We start from the raw sequence: 13,744 nt of genomic DNA on the forward strand, positions 1-13,744 counted from the left end.
AGGGGCAAGCCGGAACAAGCCGCTTTTCGAGGCGTGGGCTGTCTGGCTTTTAAAGGAACAGACCAGAGAGAGGAGAGGCAGCGGAGGATGCGCTTCGGCAAGTGCGTCTGACGAGGGGGAAGTTCACACGAACGCACGCAGTTCCCGCTCGTTTGTTTTGCAGAGAAGTGCAGCAGCGGAACAAGAAGCACGACTGACCTCAGAATGCCTTTATGGTCGTGTTCGGTGTCACACTTACACAACCTGATCACATGCACACGAGTCACAAAACCCATTCATGCCTTTTGGTTCTTTTGTTGATTTATATGAGGTTTTCTGGAGATATGACCGAACCTGCTGGGTCAAAAATATACATACAGCAATGATGAGGTTCGGTGAATTGTCCTTCAGCCTTTTTCATATAAACTGGATGCTTTTTGTAGCCGTCAGCAAGCATCTGGTTGTGTTTCTGACCACTCTTCTTGATAGAATTGATGCACATTTTTTTGGTTTTCTGACCCAGACTTGTTTTTTCGTCACAGTGAGGTTTAGGTCAGGACTTTGGGAAAGCCACTCTTAAAACCTTTCCCACTTTTGTTGCGTTCTTTGAGTCATTATCTAGTTTTCCTGAATAATATGAAGGTAATCCTCCCTCATTATTCCGTTTACTTTGAGTAAAGCAATCGTTCAACTGGCAGCAAAACAGCCCCAGAGCATAATACTGCCACCGCCATGCTTGACAGTAGGTCAAAGGCCTCACCATCTTTCCTTTGAACATCATGCAAGTCATTGTGGCCAAACAGCTAAATTTGTGTCTCATCAGACCACAGGACCTTCCTCCAGAAGGCCTTTTCTTCGTTCATGTGTTTAGCAGCAAACTTCAGTCAAGCTTTACGGTGCTGCTTCTAGAGGAAGAGCTTTCTCTCAGCCCATAACGATGTAAAACAAAGTTCACTCTGGATAATGAAATCTGTGTTCCAGCAGCTTCTAATTCATTGCAAACCCGCTTTTCGGCGATTCTTGGTTGACTCTTGACCATCTTGACCAACTGTCTCTCAGCAAAAGGGGATAGTTTGTGTTTTCTTCCTGATTGTGGCAGCGACACAACTGTACCACTTTGTATTGACCAGTAACTGTTTGCATGGATGGTTTTGGGATCTGTAGCTACTTTGAAAAGGCTTCAAGTTGCTGTATGTGTATTTTTGACCCAGTGGGCTTTGTCGTATGTCCAGATGACCTGTTACTGTAAATATAAATGTAAAACCTTGATTAATACAAACTTGTTGTAAGTTTAACTTTATTTTCAAATGTTGATGCTGCTCCACAAACACATTTTTTTCTTTTAAACTGTTTGATTATTGGCACATAATTTAGAAACAATGAGCTACTGCAAACTCTGATTCTACTGCGGCCAGTCTTTTAATGTAGTCTTTTAACAGCCAGAATCTTTTACATTTTCGGGTGCCTTTTGTCTCCAGTATGATCCAGGTGTTTTATATCTATTGCTGTAAATAGCACTCACTTGAGAGAGAGCATGCTGGACTAAGTGGATGGCAGTGACTAACTTATCAAGGCTGTAATCCCCTTACTTGGATATAGCTTTACCTTGTGCTTTATAATTGACTTAGCGTTGCATCTCACTGGTGTTTTACGCGCTCGTCGGCCACACAGGCCGTACCGCCGGTGATTATATTTGTTGTACTGTAGTGATAATTCAGACTTGATTTCCTCAGTGAGCTGCTGCTTATAACAGAGGAGAAGTGAGCCTACTCATTATGAGGACATAATATGATTCACATTTACCACCTGATTCATACTGGAGAGCTAAATCTGTGCTGTAAATATGCAAAACAAATCTTATTACACATAGAAGCTGTAGGATTAGGTGCCCTAGTTTTGTTTTTGATCTACACTGTTTAAAAAAAAGATTTTACAGACTGTTTATTTACAGATTTTTCTGTATTGTTTAAAATACAAAAAAAAAAAATAAAATAAAATTACAAAAATAGATGCTTAATGCAAAATAACAATAAAAACAGGAGACTGTGATTAATCATAAAATGTCAGAATTTTAAAAACGATATAAAAGACATTCACAGATTTATTGGAACATTTCCATTTTATTTAACAGATGGATTAAAGTTTTACATTTTAAATATTTTTAAAACTAGATAAAATTAGCCAAGAAAACCAGAAAAACAAGTGTTGATTCTCTAATTTTTTGCAGATTTCTTTAGTTAAATGATGGACATCTTGTAGAATTACAGATGTTAGTCATAAAAAGTTGTTGCTGCAACCCACCTGTGAAAAGCAAAGATCTTTTTCAAGCTTTTTGTGCACGCAGCAAAGTAAAAGTGCGAAACAGCACCGAACACCTCGGGTTTAATTTGGATCATAATGGGACTAACATGGTACATTAGTGCTGCACTTTTTGAGAAAACTGACCTTCATATCAGCCTGTTAATGAACACGTGGATGCATTAGACAGTTCGACAGCGCAGAGAGCCACGCTTTAATAACTTTCCTTTTGAGCAGAGCACTTCTGAGTATTAGCTCACTGAAAAATGACAATCCTAAAACCCTTATCTTTTTACTCCTAGGCTGCCATTTTCACATAAAGCCCTCGTTTGCATAACGAACAAATGGCCACCGATGAGACAACCTTTTAAGAGTCTGTGATAAACTGGTGCTTGACCATCACTGCACCAAAAAGTACAATGAAAGCGATTAGTGTTTCTCTCCCTCACGTCTCTTTTTGTCTACGTGTTACCTGACCACCCTCCACCCTCCTGTGTGCTGCTTTTGTTATATTAAAATGATGTGGAAATAACTAGTGGAACAACTTGACAGCAGTGAGCAGTTAAAGTGTTTGCTCATTCAAAACTCGTTTTATATCGAACCTTCCGAGCATAAAAAAAAAACATAAATGGCATCGCTGAGCAACGCGCATTTCAAGAGGGATGCATTTCAGTTTGTTGTAGGACAGCAAAGCCAATCAAATATTGACTTAAAATGTGATTTCCAGTTGTTGCAGTAGGTCATACGCTTCACATACCACAACAACACATTCTAAACTAGTTCTGCTTTACAATATATATATATAACAGTGCAAGCAACATGGCTCAAGGGCTGGGTCTGACTGAAATACAGAAGTCTGACAAATTAAAGGAGAAATCTGAACTTTTGACCCCTCCAGTGAAGAAGTCTGATGTGCTGCAGAGAGCTTTTTTTTGTTGCCTTGAGTCCTCTCGTCTCCTAAGAGGGAAGGATCGCCACAAATCAATAAAAAGTTGTTCTGAGAGATCATCTTAATCCCACGATGACATATTTCTATCCTGATCCTTTCAGAATAACAACGTCCTGATCCACAGGGCACCAGGGGTCACTGAATATTTTGATGAGCGAAAGCATTTGTAATCATATGCGCTGACTTCTGCAGTCACCAAATCTCCACGTACACAAACACCTATTGAAGATTTTGGACAGAACTCTCCACCGTCATCATCTAAACACCAAACAGGGGAACATCATTTGGAAGAATTCATCGCTCAAGTAGAATTCATGGAGAATCAATGCCAAGGTGCATTGAAGTAGTTCTGGCACCTCGCTTAAAACTCTTTATGTTGGTTTTTCCTTTAATTTGCCGTCTGTCTGTATCTCAACAACATTACCACGAATCTTCAAAGAAAAACATTTATGATCTCCAGAGGATGAGCCCAGCTCTGTTTTTGATGATCCTTTATCTTGTCTTTTCGTGTCTGCATACGGTTTACATTTGTGGGTTTTTTTTGTGAAATGTATAGGAAGCTGTCAGATGTGATGCCTTAGAATCTGGCACAGAAATCCAAGTGATACCCAGAGGATGAGCTCTTGTTAAAAGTTTTAAAATGTAGGTACCAGCAACACTAATGATATCACCAGTCTCAAATATATATTGTTAACTAGCAAATGTTAAACGAAGATGACAAACGTCTATGTGGGTGTGTGACAACCATCTACCATCAGTGTATATGGACTCCTTGGCACAGTCATGGTCACACACATGAACATATACTGCACTTAACAAACGGTTTAAACCATCATAAGACCGATAAAAATACTTTTGTTTTTCATCTCTTTATCTGGCAGTACTCCCCCGTTTTCCTTCTCGCCTTCATCGTCTGCATACTGTACTCCTCTCTGTGTCTCATTCATAATGGAAGTGCTCCAAAAGCCATGTTTTTACTGATTTTTTTTTTTTTTGTAGGTGTTTACGTCTGCAACTGTGCGCTCATGCACACGTATGTATTTTGACCTACTTCGGCAAAGCTGTACGCTGCTGAAGGGAATTTTTTTAGAGGATCTCACATCAGTGGAGCAATCGCACGATTAAACCGAGTCTGCTAAGTCCTTCGACAGTTGATTGCACATAAAGAAAGGATTACGTTCACTGATAAGAAAGTTGCTTGACCACAACATCAGTGTGCAAAATGTACTGAGGTAGAAACTATTTTTATGCAAATGGAAGCAGATGGATACACAACCCAGTGCTTCATTATATATATCTGTGACTACATCTCTGTGTATTACGCACAAATAAACACACATTCACATGAACTGCTGCGCTGAATACATACCCCGCCATGCATTTATTGTTTGTCTCCACACAGCGCCAGTGGTGTCTCAGATGCCCACTGGCTAGTCTTCCATTCAGCAAGAGGAGTGGCGATGACATTTCTGGGCCGAAAGGATAACTGAAGGATAAAAGGAGACATGTGAAAGGAAGGACTGGAGTGAGAGAGCATGGAAACCCTCTCAGCCATGCGGGAAAACCCACTCGCTCAGAGAGTCATGCTCAGCGAGCTGCACACAATTTCAGCCGGGGTCAAATGGTGAAGCCTCTCTGTGTGTGTGCTGTGCAGTAAATCACTGTTTCTTTCACGAGAAATTGTCTTTTAGAACAACGGGGGATTTTTATTTCTGCTTTTCAGTCATTACAGCAACGTCAGAACACAGTTTCCATTTCGGCTCATACACCGTTACACACGGTTTCATTTCTTAGTAAATCAGAATAACCTTCTGTTGTTTAGTACATTTTTGCTTTTCTGTACGTGTCATAATTGCTAAAGCTCTGCCAGATCTGCTGAAGCACCGTTCATCTCTTTTGTGAGACTGTGTTCACTTTTATAAATGGCAATAAAATGAGTACTTTGTGCATCGACATAGATCAAATGCTAGAACACAATTCTAAATCTGGAAGAAGCTGTTGTTGCAGCATCTGCTTTAATCTTATTTGACAGGTGCCAGAAAGCATCTTACCCCTATCCCCCCCCAAAAAAAAAAAAGATACAGAAACAATCAACTATGAACACCATCATTAGATTAACACTAAGCCGGCCACCTCACTGGCAGTCCACAGCCTCCTCGAGCACGTTCTGCAGGCTCCTCTTGCCGTGACCTTCCCTCAGGTGGCACCTGAGGCCTGCCTTGTGGGCAAAGTGCACAGCGGTGTAGTTGCACTTATGGGGCCTGTCCCCCGTGTGCAGGTCCAGGTGATCTTGCAGCATGGCCTTCTGGGTGAACGTCTTGTGGCACAGCGGGCACCTGAAAGGCTTGGCACCAGCGTGGACGCGTATGTGGCGAGTCAGGTTACTCTTCTGAGAAAAGCCTTTCTCACAGACCAAACAGGAGTACTGCCGGTGCTCCTTCAGGTGGCCCACGTAGCTCTCCAGGTGCTGGAAGACTTTGTCACACCTCCTGCACAGGTACGGCCTCTGGACCAGCATGCTGCCTGCTGCCACCTTTTCACGCTGAGCTGCCGCCGTGGGCGTGTTTTCCTCCTCCCTTGGCTCCTCTAGTTCTGGTTCGTGTTGGTTCTGGGTGCTTTCCATCAGTTCTTCATTGGCTGCAGAGCTTCTTCCAATTGTGGAGGCTGGGGAGGAAATTATGTCTTGGAAACTTGCGGGGTGGTGCAGCCTACACTTGAGAGGACCTTCAATGTGGTGAACGTGACATCGCTGGTTGTTTGTGTGAAAAAGCTGAATCTCTCCAACTTCTTCCAACTCCAGGTTGTCAAGACAACATGCTGCATCCTCAGATTCCTCTCTTTCAGCTTTCACAGCCTCCCAATCTTCTCTAATCTCCCTCAGTCCTTGACTATCCACCTCGGCTTCTTGGCTGACCCTCAACTTGGACTGAATCACGGCCGCTCCCCTTTCCTTGATATTTGCTTCCTGGATGCTGGTACTGGGCTGGGCTGCATCCTCTTCCTTCTGATTTTCAAAGCTGGTGCCCAGCCAGCTGCCTTCTAACTGCCTTTCCTTCTTCTCTGAGTGTCTCCCAAGTTTCAAGAAAGCCAGGGTGGGACTGAGGAACTGGGAAATGGCCTGGGAACACTTCTCCACCACCTGGCCCATCTGGAGAGCACTGGCTGCAGTTAGGTAGCTCACCAGCTCTCTCAGAGGGACCTGTACAGTAGAAATTGATAAACCAATGGAAATAACGAATGAATAATAATGAAAAAGACTCGATACGATTCAAACCAAACTTCTAGTAGCACACTTTAAACATGGATGCAAAAGCAGAAGTGCAAGTAAAGTTGTTTCAGACATTTACAGCTTTTCATATCACTTTCATATCACACCACCCACTCCTTCATGGTTTAAACATGTTGTTTGTTCCTTATTTCTGCTGAAGTACAGGGTAATAACTCCCCATAAAGTTCTTCTAACCTGTCATTCAGACACACTGTTTGGCAGTAAATTCATCTTGATTCTGCAGTACAACAACAAAAAGAAACCTGCTATAAAAGAGTTTATAACTGAGGTAAATGTAGGTGTATGTCTATATTCTGCCCTGTGGTTGGAGAAGCAGTAAATGTTCATGTCCCACCTCCAGCAGCCCGGTGTAGCAGGACAGGAGCAGAGTCTCAGCAACCTCCACGCTGGAAACTACAGCCACGCTCAGCTCCGCCCGGCCTTCGTGGAGCAGGAACTGGTCACGCAGGAAATCCGAGGATGCTGCTAGAACCACTCTGTGACCGTGGAAAAGGAAAGGCTCGGCGGTGGAGCCCTGCGCATCCCCGAGAACGAGCGTGATATCACAGAAGCGACCCTCTTCTCTCAGAATGTTCATATTGCTGAGCATGGAGTCCCCATGTGTGGGCAACGTGAACTGGAGGGTTTCAGAGGAGCTCGTCATGATGGCCTGTTTGGATTGAAAAGAACAGACAGAGCTCAGTTTTGTCATCATGTGAATGTAGACGTGTTGTGAGCTGCGTGGATTAGCTTTAGGAATACATCACTGGTTCTGTGCATCTAATTCAACAGTAAATTGCACATTTATCCATCCATCCATCATCTATACACCGCTTAATCCTCACTAGGGTTGTGGGGGGCTGGAGTCTATCCCAGCTGACTCAGGGTGAAGGCAGGGAATTGTACATATAGTATTTTCACAATAAAAGCTTTGACTCCTCTGGTACATTTACACAACTGCACCGTACTTTGATTTTCTGTCCATTTGAGTACATTTTCTCCTGCTTTACTACCGTTCAGAGGCCTACTTTAACTCCACCACATTTATTCGAAAATTCAAGATTCTAGTTAAGTTGCAGGTTAAGTTTAATTATACAAAACACAATCAACTAATAAAATATGATGTATTAATACAGATTAAAATTCCTGAACAGAAACTCACAATCTACCCTGCAGATAAACTACAGAAAGTACTTAAATCAAATATTTTGTATATTCTGCAACATTAAAGTGATGAACAAAATAAAGCATTGATTGCTATCATCCTAAAAGCTATAATATATATTTTTTTGATATAAGACAATCTGCATAATGAGTACTTTAACTTTTGGTACACAAAGTACATTTTGATGCAAACACGTTTGAACTATTTACATTTAAATGCACTGACTCTACACTGTGTTATTGGTGCTTCTATTTAAGCACTTCTTTAACCTCTAATGGGGCGTTTAATGTCTTAAATTTAATTATTAAATATATGTAGCACATTCGCTAAAGTCCTGGCAATAGAGCGCACATGGACACGATGATCCAGCCCCACCTTGTTCTGCAGGCTCATCCCGTCATAATGGATCCAGTGGGTGAGAAAAAGCTGCTTTTTCTTGGCTGGAAAAACCTCAGTTAACTTTGACGGAACAGTGTGTGGTCTCTGTTCCTCTGATCCCTGCTGGTTTAACCACCGTTATTGACAAGGAAATGAAAAACGTTAATGGCCTACACTTGCAGGAGGATGGGAAGCATCTTTTAGCGGTGAAGCGACGGCAGTCCTGACCTGCACCGGCTTTCTGCTGATCATGAGTTTGTGTGCGTATTTTACGCAGGAGCGCATGGACCAATTAACCCATTCAGTGCCTTAAGTTATAAGCTGTGTAATGAGCAGCAAGCAGGCATGGGGGCAATATTGCACGGATAAGTTTTTTAGAAAGGCGGGAAATGTTATTATAATTATTTCGAATCGAGCCGCAAAAACGGATGCACTTCTAGAAACAGACCGCATGGTGGTGCTAATGTTCAATCTACAGCAGCTTCCTCACAGTGTGCACGTGGAGAGATTATTTACTGACACATGAGGGATCTGTAAATGAAAAGTAGCTCTATTTGATGTGCTCATAATGATCAAATGTCCATTTATTTGTGTGAATTTAAATAATGGAGGAAATATTATGCACATTAAGGTAGAAAAGCATCATAAACATTTGTGGTGTAGAAGCGCGTTATGTTACATTTTACAAAATGGCTTTATATTGTCTAAGAAGCTTTTGAAGTACAGGCTTGGAAGCTAAAAACGAAAATGGAGCAGACACAGTCCTAACACAGAGACGTATATAGAAGCTGTGTTTGCCTGAGGGTTCTTCTGGAAGCCCTTTGTTTCTCAGTATTTCATGTGAATTTCAGTCAGCGCAGCAAAGCCGCATCTTTAGCTTGAAATGTCTTAAAACTGTGGTTAACAGTGAACTGTACTCCACTGCTTTCAACAGAGAGTTCTGCGTGCAACTGCTGTGATGGTGCAAATTAGATTAAAGCTGTTGATCCACATTAACACCATAAAGAAAAACAGCTGCTGTGTTGTGTTTTCACGTATGCCAAAAGCATGTGAGGATCATCGGTAGGTGAATGAGCTCTGAGGTGTGGAAACATTACAACATCGAGCTACCATCCTGGTCTTAGTTTCTGCCAGTACTTCTGAGAAGTCAGATTTGTTCTTCTCTAGTGTTTTCACAGATGATAGGAAAAAAGTGACTTGAGCCAAAAGCAGCCTGTTGGCAGGACGTCTGGCTGGTTTTTGGTAACTGCAATTCTCATCCTGCCAAAAAAAATGACTCTTTAAGTTATCTGCAATATTATCAGTTTTCAGCCGTTCATCAGATTGCAGCCTGTGCTCTTAGTTAACTGTGAAGTAAGGTAGATCTCTAAATCTCATTTTGTGAATAGGGTTTAAACAAAAAATGAAAAAGGGAGGTGTGACAAGATTATTTATTTCTTTATGTTTTGCCAGATCTTTTCTTTGCAGTAAATCCCATCTCCAGGGGAGAGTTTGGGATCCAAATTTCCAGTTATCCTGGCGAGCAGTCCCAAAAATAATACCTTCACACACACGTTAATTTAATTTAGTGCAATTCTTTGGTAGCTGGTTGGACTTCTGAGGTCTCTTCTGGTATCATTTTCAGTCAAATGTGACTCTAATGTCTTTGTATAAATATTGTAGGAAATCTCACAGGATCTTGTGATCTTCTGATTTGTCTTCTTTGAAAACATGATGTCATTTTGTGGCTTATATTTTAATAAATTACTCATTCGTCCGATTTAAATAGACTATTAAAGCACTCTTTGGAAGCATTTGTATTGCTAACATCAGTCAGAAATAATCATCTTGGGGGAGTTGTTGCAGAGTGCATGCTTCCTTCATAAGGTGAATAGACTGCAGTAAGTATATAGTGTCTTTATCCAAAGTGCTTTACAAGTTGCTTCTCATTCATTCATTCATTCATTCATTCATTCAGAGACACTGATGGCAGCGAGTTGTTCTGATCTGACCGTCACCTGTTGTGTTTCTGTCCAAGCACACTTCAACATGCGCTACCCACAAAAACTTAGGGATATTTGGCTTTCAGGTGAAATTTATGGAAAATTTTAAAAAGTTCAAGCTATGGTGGTACTACATCATGAAAGTAGAGCATTTAAGCAGAAGCATACAATGGTGATTTCCTCATCTCAACCAATTTATTGAAACAAAAGCCAACAACAGTGGTGGGTATAACACAACAAAAAATGCCAGCGTCTCAATAACTTGCCATGTGCCCTTGAGCATCGATTACAGCTTGACAACGACATCTCATGCTGTTCACAAGTCGACTTATTGTCTGCTGAGGCATAGCGTCCCACTCTTCTTGAAGGGCGGCCCTCAGATCGTTGAGGTTCTGGAGTACAGAGTTGTGAACCTCTACACAGCGACTCAGTTGGTTCCATAGGTTTTCTATGGGATTCAGGTCTGGAGAAAGTGAAGGCCACTCCATCTGAGGTATCTCCAGCAGTCGTTCCCTACTGATGTGACCTCGATGAGCTGGAGCATTTTCGTCCATGAAGATGAAATTAGGCCTGTGTTGTTCATGCAGGGGCACAATGACTGGATCAATGTTGTTCAGGTAGTACAGACTTGTCACTGTCACAAAGTGTAGGGCAGGTCTGAATAGACTAGACACACCTGTCCACACTGTAACACCAACACCACCAAAGGCTCGTCTGGTGACAGCGGTGGCTGAGGCATAGCGCTCTCCTCGACGTCGTTGGCGGCCATCATTTCTGCTCATCATGAATCAACTTTCATCAGAGAACAGCACTGAGGCCCACTGGTCCCACGCTGGCCCATGCAAGACGATGACGCCTGTGCCTGGTGGTGTGTTCAGGCACCCTTGCAGACCACGCTGATGTAAACAGCTTCAAATAGTCTGACGTGACACTTTGGTGCCTCTCACCTCCCTTAAATGTGCCTGGAGTCGAGTGGCATTCATCATCCGGTTCTGCAGGGCGCTGTTCACAATGAAGCAGCCATCGGTGTGGGACGTGGTCAGAGGACATCCACTTCTATGCCGTTATGTGACTCTTCCAGTCTCTTTGCATCTCTGTTGCTACTTGCTGACGACGCTCTGTGACACTCTCAGCTCAGAGGCAACTTCCGTCTGAGAACTTCCTGTTTGAAGCCTCGCAATGGCGAGCTAGTGTTGATCAGTTGCTAGGAGTTGTCTTGGTCTCGTGATGTCAAAATGTGAACGGCACGATGGGGAGGACTGTTTAAATTCCAGTTCTGATTGAAGAAGGAAATGTGTTGGTCGATTCATGGATCAAACACCTGAGAAGAGCAAGTTGTACAGAAAGTACTGAAACATTGAACTGTTGAACGTGTGCATTCAAAAGCTTAGAGAAGGTCACTGTAAAGGTTCTAGTGCATTTTAGGTTCATCCTGAATTTTCAAAGTGGAATATCCCTAACTTTTTGTGAGTAGTGCATGAACACTTTGAATTCAGCTGCCAGTCAGCGACCTCCTCTACCTTCTCAGCCACAGCTATCCATGCCGTTACTCTTGCAAGCTGCTTTTTCGGTAACTGTTGAACTGTCGGCAAAAACATTGTTTGACCTGCCAACGATGCCGCACGTTTATTTATTAACCCATATTCTTTAGAGAACAAGGCCTGGAGGCGTCTTATTCCTCCACTGAACTCTGTCTTTCTGGTGTCACTTTACTGTCAACACACCACGAAGATAAGATCTATTCTCAGTTGCAAGATAAAAAAGGAAACAAGTTCTCGCTGCGTTCTTGTCGGTTTGACTATATTATGATACATGCACATAATAATAGAAAGAAAACAGAGCAATGGGGGTAAGTTGTTGTCAGTTCTGACAATAATAAGGGTTTTGGGGCAGGTTTTGCACTGTTGCCTCACAGCCAGATGGTTCAAACCTGCTAGTTGGCCTGTGTGTGTGGAGTTTGCGTGGTTTCCCTGCGCTCATGTGGGGTTTCAGCTTCCTCACACAGTCCAGAAACATGCATGGTCGGTTATCTGGTGATTCTGTAGTTGTCAGTGTGCACGGTTGTCTGTCTCTTTTCCCTGTGATGAACTGGTGACCTGTATATCTAGTGAAGTTCAGCTAATAGATGTAGGTCTTGCAGCGGCCTTATAAACATTACAAATTATCGAATATAAAGCAAATGATAAACTCGACAGATCCAGAAGAATCTTAATCTTAGCTCTCCTGTTTTCACGTAAATGTTGCCCCACCTTTCAGCGTAATTGTGTTTCAGTTTTGTTTTTTGTAAGTTGGTCAGGACTTCCTCAGGATTTCAAGGAACCTGACATGATTTCATTGTGACACATAAATAGTGTGCCTTTGTCAGGAAATGTGTATCTGGCACTGGAGGAAATCATGAGATTATTCTCATGAGTGAAAGTGGCAAAACAACAATATGACTACTTTATGATAAGAAAATGTCTCCAAAAAAAATTATACCAGAAAAATAGACATAAAAGGTTAAGTATAATTCAAACTGCGTAAATCATCACCATTAAACCTGCACTCCCTGAGACATTTATGTACAACCACAGTTATGATCTGTTGACTGCTTCATGAGAATACTCGCAGCTTTAGATCTTCACGAGGATCCCTTTTGGTCGTTCAGAAGTCGAGGCTTAAATCTAAAGGCGACCAAGCTTTCTCCACCAGGGCCCCCTGACTTTGGAACGACCTGCCTGAGGAGATAAGGCTAGTGGAGTCAGTGGCCTCTCTTAAATCACTTCTTAAAACCCACTTCTATAGACTTGCTTTCATGTGAAGTTTACTTTTAGCGTTTTATTCTGTCTTTATGCACCGTCTACCTGCTTATTTTATATGGTCACTTTTGTTTTTATTTACATTTTCAGTTCTTGGCCTGTTGCCTCGCAGCAAGAAGGTCACCAGTGAGGATACCCGGGATCTTTCTGCGTGGAGTTTGCATGTTCTCCCCGTGCAGCGTGGGTTCTCTCTGGGTTCTCCAGCTTCCTCCCACACAGTCCAAAAACATGTTGAGGTTAATTGGTGATTCTAAATTGTCCATAGGTGTGAATGTGAGTGTGCTTGGTTGTCTGTCTCTAAGTGTGGGCCTGCCTTCACCCTGAGTCAGCTGGGATAGACTCCAGCCCCCCACGACCCTCGTAAGGATGTATAGATGATGGATGGACAGTTCTTTGGTGTGATTCTTCCTTGATTGTCTCTGTGTTGCACATTTTCATGTCAAAGCACCTTGTCAGCGCTGTTCTTCAAGGTGCTGTACGAATAAAGTTTTTATTATTATTATGTAAGCACAGAAATAAAGTTACTCATCGCTGGAACGTTTTTGTTGTGCAACTACTTGGTTGAAATCTAGAAACTGAAACTTGGGTGGAGCTGAATGTGTTCATTTATGTCAACGCCTCTGCATTGGATTAAAAGAAAAAAACATAATTTTGATATAAAATGCAGTTGAACAGAGTTAGAATAACGAAGTAAACGTAATGTTAAATTGCACTCGTAAAGAATGCCACCTCTCTGATTATTAAAGCAAAATGAAAACACATTTTTATCATGAGTTGATCCAGTTGGAGAAGCGATCATTAGTGTATGGATGAAGTTTTCTATCAGTTATTTATCTGGGGTGTATTGTTATGGGACTTCATGGGTGAACTTTTTGGAGGGGGCTTGAGTTAAAAATACAATATTTCCACAAGACATGCAGTGAAGCA

The 13,744-nt window shown here is 42.1% G+C and overlaps 1 protein-coding gene across 2 annotated transcripts; it reads right to left on the bottom strand.

The window, feature by feature from the left end:
• Positions 1–4,906: 4,906 nt before the first annotated feature.
• On the bottom strand, positions 4,907–8,116 carry LOC103363378 (zinc finger and BTB domain-containing protein 26). Of its 2 annotated transcripts, XM_008290124.1 has the most exons (3): positions 8,035–8,116; positions 6,850–7,164; positions 4,907–6,425 (listed from the first exon to the last, which is right to left on the bottom strand). In XM_008290124.1, the coding sequence occupies exons 1-3, from the start codon at positions 8,050–8,052 to the stop codon at positions 5,361–5,363; spliced, it is 1,398 nt and encodes a 465-aa protein (XP_008288346.1). In that variant the 5' UTR covers positions 8,053–8,116; the 3' UTR covers positions 4,907–5,360. The 2 variants fall into 2 exon arrangements, with proteins under 2 accessions (XP_008288346.1, XP_008288345.1); XM_008290123.1 differs by lacking the exon at positions 8,035–8,116 and having other exon boundaries at positions 6,850–7,273.
• Positions 8,117–13,744: the final 5,628 nt, after the last annotated feature.

This window comes from Stegastes partitus, unplaced genomic scaffold (genome assembly GCF_000690725.1).
Source record: "Stegastes partitus isolate 25-593 unplaced genomic scaffold, Stegastes_partitus-1.0.2 Scaffold656, whole genome shotgun sequence".
Lineage (NCBI taxonomy): Eukaryota > Metazoa > Chordata > Actinopteri > Pomacentridae > Stegastes > Stegastes partitus.